The sequence below is a fragment of the Anolis carolinensis genome, chromosome 6, assembly GCF_035594765.1.
Source record: "Anolis carolinensis isolate JA03-04 chromosome 6, rAnoCar3.1.pri, whole genome shotgun sequence".
In the NCBI taxonomy this organism is placed as follows: domain Eukaryota; kingdom Metazoa; phylum Chordata; class Lepidosauria; order Squamata; family Dactyloidae; genus Anolis; species Anolis carolinensis.
The window spans coordinates 120,554-134,033 of NC_085846.1; the positions used below are offsets into that span (position 1 = coordinate 120,554).

Genomic DNA, 13,480 nt, shown 5'->3' on the forward strand with positions numbered 1-13,480 from the left:
CAAACAATGTATCGGTTTGCTGGCAGATGGCTGGGTTTGTCAGTTGGTAATCTGAGCTTGCGGGGAGAGCACAGAAATGGAGAAGCTCTCTAGCTACGGTCAAGTAGCAGTTTGAATATGCTATGCTGTAAATAGAATGCTGATATTATTGATCTTATGCAATTACATGGAAATTGTATGATTGCAGAACTGTTTTATATTTCAACTCAACAAGCAAGAGTAAAGTTCTTTTGTTCTTTCAATTTCTCTGCCTGGTGTGAGTCTATTGCACATGGTGTTAACGGGACACTGCTGGATTCCGCTATACTCCTTAATAAACCTGCACCTTGAATTGGGCTCAGAAAATAAATGGCAGCCAATGGAGCTCCTTGAACAGGGGGTTGACTGCGCCCTGTAATTCGCTCCAGTTAATAATCTGGCTGCCAAGCACTGGACCAGTTGTAGTTTCCGGGCCGTCTTCAAGGGCAGCCCCACATAGAGTGCACTGCAATAATCCAATCTAGAGGTAATCAAGGCATGGACCACCATGAGGAATGGTTGCAGCTGGCGCACAAGTCTTAGTTGTGCCAAGGCCCTCCTGGCCACCGCCGACACCCGAGCGTCAAGCGTCAGGGATGAGTCCAGGACCCCCAAACTGCAGACCTGTGTCTTCAGGGAGAGTGAGACCCCGTCGAGCACAGGTTAATAATAATAATAATAAACTTTATTTTTATATCCCGCCCCATCGCCCCAAAGGGACTCGGGGCGGCTCACAACAGGGACAAGCCCGAACAACGACACAACATATTTGACAAAACTTAAAACATTTCAACGATACACAAAATAATATAATGGACAATACATTAAAATCCAAGCAGATAAAATCAGAGTAATTAAAAGCGAACCAGCGGGGACAGGTTTCATAAAGAGATCTATCATCGAAATGAGTAACTGTGATAAAGTGCCATACGGTTTTATAAACCTTAAAGAAGTATTCTGATGACAACTCTACTGGGCCTTGTAACGAAGTGTGATTTTTTTATTTACAGATGCCATGTTTAACTGTGTTTTAAAAAGGGTTAATATTTCAGTAACTCTGCTCTCATGAGTGGTTGCCATGGAGAAGGGGCGGAGCCAACTGGGTTAGCTGAAGAGAGAGCAGAATTTGGAGGGGAACTCAGTCAGTCAGTGTGTGGTCAGAGAACCACAGGGAAGGTTGATTTTAGTGTGGGCTCTGTTGAAGCTCAGGGAAGGGTGATCCTAAGTTAGGGGATCAGGGATAAAATAAGTTTGGTGACTTATTTTAAGGTAGTCTGTAATTGGAGGAATTGCAGTTGGGACTGATTCTTAGTTGGAGAATCAGGGTGGCTCAAAGGTTGGATTTTGAGTCAAGTCTAAAATAAGTTTGGTGACTTATTTTAGGGTAGTCTGTCTCCTGACTAGGTACAGATATTCTGTGATTGAAGTGGAATTTTAAAGTTTGAAACACCTCAATATAACTTTGCAACTGTTCAGTAACGTGCCTCAAACAAGAAGAAAAGTTATTGTAACCATCAAGCTTGTACCTAAATAAATGTGTTATTATTCCTTCAAACATCTCTGTCTCTGTCATACATACATCAAGAATAAACAAGAAAGAAGAAAAGTCTCCTCTCTAAGTAGTTAGTGGCTACGTATTCCTATAGTGGTGGCAAGAATTGATGATCCCCTTTGTAATTTGGTGGCAGCATTATAAAACCTCTATAATCTGGTGGCAGCGGATATATAATATAAATATAATTAATTAATAGGAACTCCTCCACATCTCTGCAATTGGTGTCAGAGGTGGGATTTTTGGAAGGATTTCTCCCCCTTTCTGATATCTCCACAGGCCTATTCATTCGAACACGCTCCGGAACAACCATGTTGTCCGTTGCCACCCTTATCCCCAATCAGACGTTCGACTGACCCTTAGAGTTAGTCTCTTAATGGGACTCAGTGTGATTCCAGGCAAAGAGGTCTAACCAAAGCAGAAGAGAGAGGCACCAGGACTTCCCTCGATCTAGACTCCTTTGGATGCAGCCCAGAATCCCATTGGCTCTTTTAGCTGCTGCATCCCACTCTTGGCTCATGTCCAGCTTGTTCTCCACCACGACTCGCAGATCTTTCTCACGTGGACTGTTGTCACACGTACACAGTGGGGTTTTGGGAAGTTTTGGACTCACTTGAAGCAGTCCAGGCGCAGGCTGAGTGCGAACTTCCCCGCCTGGAAGGCTTGACCATCCATGACGGACGCCACAAACTCCGTGTCTTCCACTATGACGGCCAGTTCGCTGTCCCGCTTCCCCAGGAGGCTCCGGTCGTTGATGTTGGCAGACCCTGGGGGCAAACAGAGCAAAGCGGGGGGCAGTCGGGGTCACCAAAAGCAGCGTTTGGGGGAAAGACCCCCATTTTTTGGGTGGGGTCCATGCCAAAAGGAAGGCGGCCTCACCGATGATGACCAGGCGGTCGTCCGCGATGAGCATCTTGCTGTGGATGTAGACCAGCTCCGTGAGGAGCCTTCCCTGTAGTTCTCCGTGGGTCCGCAGCCCACAGAAGGAGATGTAGTTCTTCCAGTCCTCCCCCACTTTGGGCACAAAGAGGAAAGAGAAGAGGGTCTCGCTCTTACCGTGTTTCCCCAAAAATAAGACAGTGTCTTATATTGTTTTTTGCTCCCAAAGATGTGCTAGGTCTTATTTTTAGGGGATGTCTTATTTTTCCATGAAGAAGAATTCACATTTATTGTTGAACAAAAAAAATGAACATTTATTCTATAGTGTACAGTAGTTGTCGTCACAAACCAACATAACCAAACCAGACAAACTAGGACTCCTGTCAAGAATTTCTTGTTACTACTGTATAAATAAATCTATATATATAAAAGAGTGATGGCATCACGGCGACCCACAAAACAAGAAAACTACAGGCCCCCCAACCTCGACATTTGACAACACAACCCATCATCCACGCCTCTAGGTTGATACAACAAAAAGAAAAGAAAAATAAAGTCCTAATTAGAGAAAGAGGAATAATTGCTTTTATCCAATTGCTGCCAGTTACAAGGCTAAGCTCCTCCAACTTGGTCTCCTAGAAACCCAATAAAAAACAATAAAAAACACTAAAAAAATAATTTAAAACACTAAAAAATTAATACAATAAAATACTATAATAACAGAAAATAACTAAAAATAATACAAGAAAATAATAAAATATAATAAATAAAAATATAACTTACAATAAAATTAATTAAAAATGCAAATAAAGTCAAATAAAAATTACACAACAATTTTTAACCAATACCACCACCACTTTGCCACTGCAATGCGTGGCTGGGCACAGCTAGTAAATAATATAACATTTTAATGTATTATTACCATTATTTCCATGTACAACTGGTATGTACATTTACTGATCCTGCAAGTTCTGGTGTTTTGTTTGGCGGGCGCCAGGCATGCTTCCAAACAAAAACTTTGCTAGGTCTTACTTTCTTACAATTCAGCAAAACCTCTGCTAGGTCTTATTTTTGGGGGATGTCTTATTTTCAGGGAAACAGGGTACCATTTAGTATTGTATACAAGTGACAAGCAAAAACGAATATTGCAATGCCTAGCAAAAGAGATACATTACACCATCCTCACAACAAACCCTTTCCCTCCTTCCTCCCACCCACGAACGTGTCACCCACGACTTCCCTGTGAGTGGAGACTTCATTCACATGTTGGAGAGATAGATCTCCAAGCTCAGAAAGTTGCATTTTTTACTACAACTTCCAGAATCCACTAGCAGGCAGAACTGCTTCTCTGTGTATGGAAGAGTTATCTGGAAGTGGGAAACCAGGAGAGTGTATTCAATCAAAAATTCCTCTCTCCTCTGAAAGGCCTGAAAGCAATGTCAGAGTATTTGCAGCGCAGTAGTTGTTGGATGGAAGCAGTGGAACGCAGAATGAAGAGGCACTCAAGAGACTTTGGTAAAACTATTTACAAAGTTTTACTGTATGCAGCAGTAATCAACACAAACAAACTTGCAGACAACAGCTGAACACAGGACTGTTCTCTTCTCCAACAGAACTTGACTCAAACTCTAGGCAGGCAGAACTCAACTGAACAGAACTGAACTGATGCAATAGTTATGCACAAACACTTGTGTCTGGATACTCCCTAGTTCCAGCCACACATCAAGGTCATCATAGCTTCTTGGCAATTAACTCTTTCCACACTATGGTACATTCTGGATGATGCAATAAGTTGCAATACAAGCATGGCACAAATTGTATTTAAACACTATCAATACACAAATTCCACATTAATAATTTCCCGTCTTTAAATGTAATTTTGTCTTCTTGAATATATATATCACCTAAGCACATATGAATCAACTTATTGTACATTCATTACATCTCAAGGTTTTTCCATCCTGAATGTCTTATAACACTTTATAATACTCCGGGAACATCTCATGACTTTTAAACGATTATACACATACACAAATCTCTACTTCCACATTAACACATTCCACATTAACAAGCAAACCACTTAATTTAAGCCCTCCAAGACACCCATGACATCATGCCTAACACACCTGGACCTCAAGGTCTTATATCGAATCGGCTGAGAATATCTACTTTGCTGGCTTTTCACACCCTGTGTCCTCAGGTCTAATCTATTCTCCCTTGAAAACTCCTCGTCTTCCTAAGGCCTTTTCTCAAGGGAACAGGTGCTTTCATTTTCCCCTATTGAATGGGAGTGACCTAAAAAATCCAAAACATCAGCCTCGCCTGCTTACAATTCCCTCCGAACACTCACAGGCTCCTCGTTTTGGAACCCATCATCCCCCTCACCCTCCGAAGATTCAGAAAACTCCTCTGATGCTTGCCAGACTACAAGAGGAGGAAGAGTTTGCAACAAATGAGAGTCAGGCACTTACTGACTGTCCTGAGTCGGGAAACGATGGAGGCCTCGCCGCGGCAAATAGTCCTGCACGAGAAAGGGACAAGGGGGGTCATCTCGAAGCTTCCTCCTTCTCCTTGCACCACCGCTTTGTGCACAAGTGTGAACACACGTGTAAACACATGCCGTTCCCTAGTCAAACTCACCGGTAGGTGAAGTGCAGGATGGCCTGGATGGAGTTTCCTCCTCCCTGAGCGATGTCTCCTTCGAAGCCGGGCAACAGCGGGAGCAGCACAAAGACCCGGAAGGGCTTCTTCTCGCTGCAAAGAAGGAAGAGGAGGCAGGGAACGTGAATTGCTTCCCAGGCATCACACCACGTCACACTACCATGTGTGTTCCTGGGTTAGCAAGGTCATTTCCTAATGGCTTCTGTGAAGAAGTGTATAATTATATTTTGTTTATAGATGATATGTGTATTTGATTTTGTTTATACAGCCAGGTTTGGCTAAGTTAAAATGGTGAGTATTTGAATTGACATTATGTATGGGGGAAGGTAGCCATCTTAGAATGCTAGAGCAGGTTACCATAGCAACAGGGGCGGAGCCAACCGCCGCCTGGAAAGGAATAGGGGGAATATTTTAAAACCCAAAAGCAGTTGGTGACTCTCTAGTCACAGAGAAGGATCTGATTCTTGTGTGGAGAATCAGGCTGGCTTAAATAGAGAGATTTGAGTCAGATTTAGGATAGACCAACTAGGCAAGTTAGGTGATTTGTCTAGGGTCAGTTATAGAATCTGTGGATTAGGGAACATTAATCCCAAGGGATCCAGGAGGATCAGGGTTTAGTGTAACTTAAAGAAAGAAGTATTTTGAAAGTTTAACCACCTCATAACCGTTTGTAACCATTAAGCGAAGTGCCTTTACTAAGTTATCTGAAACCATCAAGCTCTGTACCTGCAATAAACTTGTTTTGATTTTATTCAAATCAAGCCTCTGTCATACTCTTAAATTAAGTTAAGTAACATCAACACCTGAAGTGGAACAAATAGAGAAAGCTTATAAGAACCAGTACCATCTGCCTGACGTCTCCATTGGTGGCAGCGAAGAAGATAATCAAACAATTTATTAATTAACATCATCTCTCATAAGACATCTTTATTAAGTGGTGGTATCTGTGTGTGTGTGTGTGTGTGTGTGTGTGTGTGTGTGTCGCTCTAGTTTTGGAACGAGGATCTCATCGTAAGAGTCTCAACCCATTCAACAGACTTTGGGGCCGCCACAAAAAGAAACTTTCTGGTTACAACTACTTTCAAAATAAGGACCTAAACAGGAAATAACACTTGTTACAATTTGAAAAAACACTCTTAAAAGAATATTATTATTATTACTAGCTGTGCCCAGCCACGTATTGCTGTGGCGTAATCCTAAGTGGGTTTTTGTTTGTGGAGGCAAGTAAGAATGTTGTAATTAGTCACCTTGATTAACCCCAAATTGGCTTGCAGCTTCAAAGTGTGGTTGTTTCCTCTCTGGGGGAATCCTTTGTTGGGAGGTGTTAGCTAGCTCTGGTTTTTTCTTGTCTGGAATGCCCTTATTTTCAGAGTGTTGTTCTTTATTTACTGTCCAGATTGTAGAGTTTTTTTAAAAGCTGGCTGCCAGGTTTTGTTCATTTTGATGGTTCCCAGGAACCCAATAATAATAATAATAATAACAACAACAACGACTCTGAGGGGGAATCCTTTGTTGGGAGGTGTTAGCTGGCTCTGGTTGTTTCCTGTCTGGAATGCCCTTATTTTCAGAGTGTTGTTCTTTATTTACTGTCCAGATTGTAGAGTTTTTTAAAGCTGGCTGCCAGGTTTTGTTCATTTTGATGGTTCCCAGGAACTCAATGATAATAATAATAATAATGACTCTGAGGGGGAATCCTTTGTTGGGAGGTGTTACCTGGCTCTGGTTGTTTCCTGTCTGGAATATGTCTAGCTGTGCTCGGGCACACATTGAAGCCCCACCCACCTGGCTAATGTCACCAAGTTTCGGGGGGGGGGGGGGGACTCTGCACATGTGTGGTTTGTAATTTTTTGTTTTAGGGTGTTTCTGTAATTTGGACCTAATTTTATAGGTTTCTTTGATGGAAAGACATAGATTGGATGACTATGTTTTTTGTGGCCAAATTTGGTGTGACTTGATCCAGTGGTTTGGTTGTTTACTCCATGGGAATTATGTACATTACATTTATATATATAGACTAGCTTTGCCCGGCTACATTTTGCTGTGTCTTATGGGAATCCTTTGATGGCCAGGTGGGATAGCAGTGAATAGCCTTGCAGTCTCAAAGCCTGGCTGTTTTCTGGAGTAGCTGGAGCTGTTTATTGTATGAACGTAGAGGCGTGGATGAGGGGTTGTGCTGCCAAGTATAGTGTTTCTGGGATGTTTAGTTTTGTTGTTTTGTCCTAGGCCGAAATTTCATTACTCTTTTATATATATAGACTAGCTATATATATAGACGTGCCCGGCGACGCATTGCTGTGGCAAAGTATGGTGGTATGGGAAATAAAGTATTTTATATTATCTGCTTAGGACTGGATTATATGAGGCCCCTTCTACACAGCTGTATAAAATGCACACTGAAGTGGATTATATGGCAGTGTGGAGTCAAGATAATCCAGTGCAAAGCAGATAATATAAGATTATAAATGGGTTATATAGCTGTGTGGAAGGGCCTTGAGTCTACACTGCCATATAATCCAGTTAAAATCAGATAATCTGTATTTTATAGGCAGTGGGGAAGAGGCCTAAGTGAGGCCTAACTCTGCCTGTCCCCTGGGCTGAGTGGGTTGCTAGGAGACCAAGTGGGCAGAGCTTAGCCTTCTAACTGGCAGCAATTGGCTAAAAACAATTATTCCTCTCCCTCTAATTAGGACTTTATTTTTCTTTTCTTTTTGTTGTATGAACGTAGAGGCATGGATGAGGGGTTGTGCTGCCAAGTTTAGTGTTTCTGGGATGTGTAGTTTTGTTGTTTTGTCCTAGGCCGAAATTTCATTACCCTTTTATATATATAGATAAATTATTAATAATAATTCTGCACCATTGCAGATATTTAGTGCTTGGCAGAAGCAATAACAATGCTTTGTTTAAGAATATCTGAAAGCAGCACTGCAGACTGAGGATGCTGTTCTATATATGTTTACAATACCGTATCTACCGGACTTGTGTATAAGCCAACGTCGTGCATGAGTCAAGGGCAGGTCTGTGGGTCGAAATGATTGGCTTTGAAATGCTCCACGGATCACTGACCTGTGCGCCACGAGCACGCGCTCCACAATGGCGTCGCCCACCGTGTTGAGCACCGAGCGCCCGTCCGCACAGGAGATGAAGAACTGGTTCTGCGGCAGGAGGAGGGACATCGGGGTCAACGGGGAGGGGGAGGCAGCCCCACACGGAAGGAGGGCCCAGACCCAGAGCAGCAAGGATGTGGAGCACTCGTGCACATGACTCATGCACACAACTCTGCGCACCCAAGATCTGAACAAGACCCCCCACCCAATTCCCCTTGCCCCCAATTAAGGGTCTTCCTTGCCCCGGACCCCCACCTCGATGTAGAGGTAATGGCGGCTGTTCCGGATGGCGCTCAGGTAGGCGCTGTAGATGGAGCATTCGTGGAGGCCGGCCGACCAGCGGTCCACCGAGCGCAAGACCTGAGGAAGGAAAGAAAGAAGGAAGGAAGGAAGGAAGGAAAGAAAGGAGGAATGAAGAGAGGAATGAAGGGAGGCATTGAATGTTTGACTTTTTATGTATGCACACAGCCCTGAGTCCTCTCTTGGGAAGAGAGGGCGGTCTATACATAAGATATCCATTTATTATTATTTAGGAAGGAAGAAGGAAGGATGGAAAGAAGGGATGAAAGAAAGAAGGAAATGAAGAAAGGGAGGAAGACAGGCCAGCAGGTGAAGGAAGGAAGGAAGGAAGGAAGGAAAAGAGGACGGAAGGAGGGAGGAAGGGAGGTAAAGAAAGAAGGCAGGAAAGGAAGAAAGATGGAAAGAAGAGAGGACAGAAGGGAAGAAAGAAGGAAGTAAAGAAGAGAGGAAAGAAGGGAGGGAGGAAAGAAAATGAAGAAAGGGAGGAAGGATGGAAGGGAACAAAGAAGGGAGGGAGGAAGGAAAGAAGGGATGAAAGAAGGAAATGAAAGGGAGGAAGAGGCAAGCAGGGGAAGGAAGGAAGGAAGGAAGGAAGGAAGGAAGGAAGGAAGGAAGGAAGGAAGGAAAGAAGAGAGGAAAGAAGGGAGGGAGGAAAGAAAATGAAGAAAGGGAGGAAGGATGGAAGGGAACAAAGAAGGGAGGAAGGAAGGAAAGAAGGGATGAAAGAAGGAAATGAAAGGGAGGAAGAGGCAAGCAGGGGAAGGAAGGAAGGAAGGAAGGAAGGAAGGAAGGAAGGAAGGAAGGAAGGAAGGAAGGAAGGAAAGAAGAGAGGAAAGAAGGGAGGGAGGAAAGAAAATGAAGAAAGGGAGGAAGGATGGAAGGGAACAAAGAAGGGAGGAAGGAAGGAAAGAAGGGATGAAAGAAGGAAATGAAAGGGAGGAAGAGGCAAGCAGGGGAAGGAAGGAAGGAAGGAAGGAAGGAAGGAAGGAAGGAAGGAAGGAAGGAAGGAAGGAAGGAAAGAAGAGAGGAAAGAAGGGAGGGAGGAAAGAAAATGAAGAAAGGGAGGAAGGATGGAAGGGAACAAAGAAGGGAGGAAGGAAGGAAAGAAGGGATGAAAGAAGGAAATGAAAGGGAGGAAGAGGCAAGCAGGGGAAGGAAGGAAGGAAGGAAGGAAGGAAGGAAGGAAGGAAGGAAGGAAGGAAGGAAGGAAGGAAGGAAGGAAGGAAGGAAAGAAGAGAGGAAAGAAGGGAGGGAGGAAAGAAAATGAAGAAAGGGAGGAAGGATGGAAGGGAACAAAGAAGGGAGGAAGGAAGGAAAGAAGGGATGAAAGAAGGAAATGAAAGGGAGGAAGAGGCAAGCAGGGGAAGGAAGGAAGGAAGGAAGGAAGGAAGGAAGGAAGGAAGGAAGGAAGGAAGGAAGGAAGGAAGGAAAGAAGAGAGGAAAGAAGGGAGGGAGGAAAGAAAATGAAGAAAGGGAGGAAGGATGGAAGGGAACAAAGAAGGGAGGAAGGAAGGAAAGAAGGGATGAAAGAAGGAAATGAAAGGGAGGAAGAGGCAAGCAGGGGAAGGAAGGAAGGAAGGAAGGAAGGAAGGAAGGAAGGAAGGAAGGAAGGAAGGAAGGAAGGAAGGAAGGAAGGAAAGAAGAGAGGAAAGAAGGGAGGGAGGAAAGAAAATGAAGAAAGGGAGGAAGGATGGAAGGGAACAAAGAAGGGAGGAAGGAAGGAAAGAAGGGATGAAAGAAGGAAATGAAAGGGAGGAAGAGGCAAGCAGGGGAAGGAAGGAAGGAAGGAAGGAAGGAAGGAAGGAAGGAAGGAAGGAAGGAAGGAAGGAAGGAAGGAAAGAAGAGAGGAAAGAAGGGAGGGAGGAAAGAAAATGAAGAAAGGGAGGAAGGATGGAAGGGAACAAAGAAGGGAGGAAGGAAGGAAAGAAGGGATGAAAGAAGGAAATGAAAGGGAGGAAGAGGCAAGCAGGGGAAGGAAGGAAGGAAGGAAGGAAGGAAGGAAGGAAGGAAGGAAGGAAGGAAGGAAGGAAGGAAGGAAGGAAAGAAGAGAGGAAAGAAGGGAGGGAGGAAAGAAAATGAAGAAAGGGAGGAAGGATGGAAGGGAACAAAGAAGGGAGGAAGGAAGGAAAGAAGGGATGAAAGAAGGAAATGAAAGGGAGGAAGAGGCAAGCAGGGGAAGGAAGGAAGGAAGGAAGGAAGGAAGGAAGGAAGGAAGGAAGGAAGGAAGGAAAGAAGGAAAGAAGGAGGAATGTAGGGAAGAAAGAACAGAATGAAGGAAGGAGGGAGGGAGGAAAAGAGGAAAAGAAGAGAGGAAAGAAGGATGGAAGGAGGAAGGAAGACAGGAAGGGAGGTAGAGAAAAAAGGAAGGAAGGAAAGGAGGAAGGGAGGAAAGAAGGGAGCAAGGAATAGAAAAGATAACAAGGAAAGAAGGAAGGAAGAAAGGAATTGGGGAAGGAGAGAAGAAGGGAGAGGGAAGGAAGGAAGGGAGGGAGAAAAGGGAGACAGGAAGGAGGATGGAAGGAGAAGAGAGTACGGACTCCGGACTCCGGCGGGGTCTCCGAGGCTCCTTGTTGTGTGTGGGTGAGACCCTCCCCATGCCCCCCCTCCTTCCCCTTCCTCACCTGGACGTTGACCCCCTGAGACCCCGGCGCCAGGTAGGGCAGGTGTGGCTCCACTTTGGGGGACTTGGGCAGCAGGTAGGGGTACTGCGGACCCTTGTACTTGGACTTCATGGTCTGGGCGGAGCAAACGGGAAACAGGTGAGACCCCCGCCCCTAAAAAAGCACCCCAAGCTGATTATTTATTCATTTGTTTGTTGTGCATATAGACCGCTCTTCTCACCCCCGGTGCGGTTCCCAACACAATCAGTGGCAAAATTCAATGCCTAATGACAGTCTTTGGTGCACACAATGTGACGAGTTCCTGCTGGGAACCCTTGAGGTCATCTAGCCCATATATAATATGGGTATTATATATATATAATACCCATATTATATATATATATATATTATATAAATACTTATATTTGCAGTATATATATATATATATATATATATATATATATATATATATATATACCCTGTTTCCCTGAAAATAAGACATCCCCAGAAAATAAGACCTAGTAAAGGTTTTGTTGAATTGCTAAATATAAGGCCTCCCTCGAAAGTAAGACCTAGTAAAGTTTTTGTTTGGAAGCATGCAGGATCGGTAAATGTACATATCATAGATTGTTCTACATGGAAATAAAGGTAGTAACAAGAAATAATAATAATAATAATAATAATAATAATAATAATAATATAATAATGACTTTATTCTTGTATCCCATCTCCATCTCCCAGAAGGGACGCAGAACAGCTTACACAGGGATAAGCCCAACAACAACATAAATTTACATACAAACAGAAATTTAAAACAGTAATTTTAAAACAGTATAGCAATAAAATATAATATAGAAATTCTTGAAAGGATTCACAGTTTGGTTGTGCTGTTTTGTGATGACAACTACTGTACAGTAGATAATAAATTTTCATTTTTAAAAATTCAACCATAAATGTGAATTCGTCTTTGTGGAAAAATAATACATCCCCTGAAAATAAGACTTAGCACATCTTCGGGAGCAAAAATTAATATAAGACACTGTCTTATTTTTGGGGAAACAGGGTATATATATATATATATACACTGCAAATAAATAAAATAAATAAATCCTCAAGTCTCCACTGAGCCTTGGCTGCTTTGAGTCTCCTCGTGGAGAGAAAAAGCATGGTATAAATAACACCATAATAATAATAATAATAATAATAATAATAATAATAATAATAATAATAAGAGATAGATACATGGCTACTTGTACATTGAAACCCAGGCATGCAGTGCAGGCGCATACAACTCATGCAGTCCTGTACTACATGCACATAACTCATGCGTCCCGCACTCTGCACTTCCTCAGAGGCACTTGGCACCTATTGCATGAGCGCCATTCTCTCCAAGGGCTCCCGGACACACCTTGGTGAAGTTCCAGCGCTGGACGAAGTGCCTGGCCAGGTCCCGGGCGGGGGCTCCGTGGACGACCACCGCCACGTCCCTCCAGGGCATCCGGGGGGTCTCACAGCGGTCAAGGAAGTCTGGATGGACAGATGGACAGACAGACAGAAGGGACACGAGGAAGCCATGAAGCTGGGGCAAAGGGTCGCAGAGGTCATCCCTTGACCATTCCCCTGCACACCCTTGGAATGGCTCAATGGGCCCAAACTGTCCTTATTCGTAACACCAGGTAATATTTGCAGAATTTTCCAGTTTGAAAGTGTCATTTCCTGTTTAATTGTGTGATCCTTTCTGCAAAATTTTCTGTTCTTGGTTCAAAAGTCTTATTTCCTGTTTAGTGTCCTTACTTTGAAAGTCACTGTTCTACTCCAGAAACTTTGTTTTTGTGGCACAATCTGTGTTGAATGAGTTGAGAGACCTTATTAGATATTCATTGGGAAACGACAGCAAAATGTGCTGCACAATGTCCTTCCCTTGTAAACAAAGTCTTTGCATTTAATAAACTTTTCTCATGTTTTTATGATAGAACCTATTAGAAAACTAAATTTTTAAGCCAGGAACAAAAAATGTGTTGCATAGTGTAATAATAACAACAATAATATATAGTAGAGTCTCACTTATCCAACATAAACGGGCCGGCAGAAGCTTGGATAAGCGAATATGTTGGATAATAAGGAGAGCTTAAGGAGAAGCCTATTAAGCATCAAATTAGGTTATGATTTTACAAATTAAGCACCAAAACATCATGTTAGACAACAAATTTGACAGAAAAAGTAGTTCAATATGCAGTAATGCTAGGTAGTAATTAGTGTATTTACGAATTTAGCACCAAAATATCACGATGTATTGAAAACATTGAGTACAAAAATGCATTGGATAAGCGAATGTTGGATAAGTGAGACTCTACTGTATAATAATA

General features: G+C 43.1%; 1 protein-coding gene across 3 annotated transcripts in view; it reads right to left on the reverse strand.

Moving 5' to 3' along the window:
* pld2 (phospholipase D2) overlaps nucleotides 1–13,480 on the reverse strand; it is a 56,494-nt gene that overhangs the window by 4,668 nt on the left and 38,346 nt on the right. For all 3 annotated transcript variants that reach the window (XM_062957683.1, XM_062957684.1, XM_062957685.1), the window contains 8 exons: nucleotides 12,523–12,641; nucleotides 11,136–11,249; nucleotides 8,470–8,574; nucleotides 8,174–8,262; nucleotides 5,090–5,203; nucleotides 4,921–4,970; nucleotides 2,450–2,584; nucleotides 2,184–2,337 (listed from right to left, as the gene is read on the reverse strand). In XM_062957683.1, coding sequence (XP_062813753.1) covers nucleotides 2,184–2,337; nucleotides 2,450–2,584; nucleotides 4,921–4,970; nucleotides 5,090–5,203; nucleotides 8,174–8,262; nucleotides 8,470–8,574; nucleotides 11,136–11,249; nucleotides 12,523–12,641 — 880 coding nt within the window. The remainder of the gene's footprint in view (nucleotides 1–2,183; nucleotides 2,338–2,449; nucleotides 2,585–4,920; nucleotides 4,971–5,089; nucleotides 5,204–8,173; nucleotides 8,263–8,469; nucleotides 8,575–11,135; nucleotides 11,250–12,522; nucleotides 12,642–13,480) is intronic.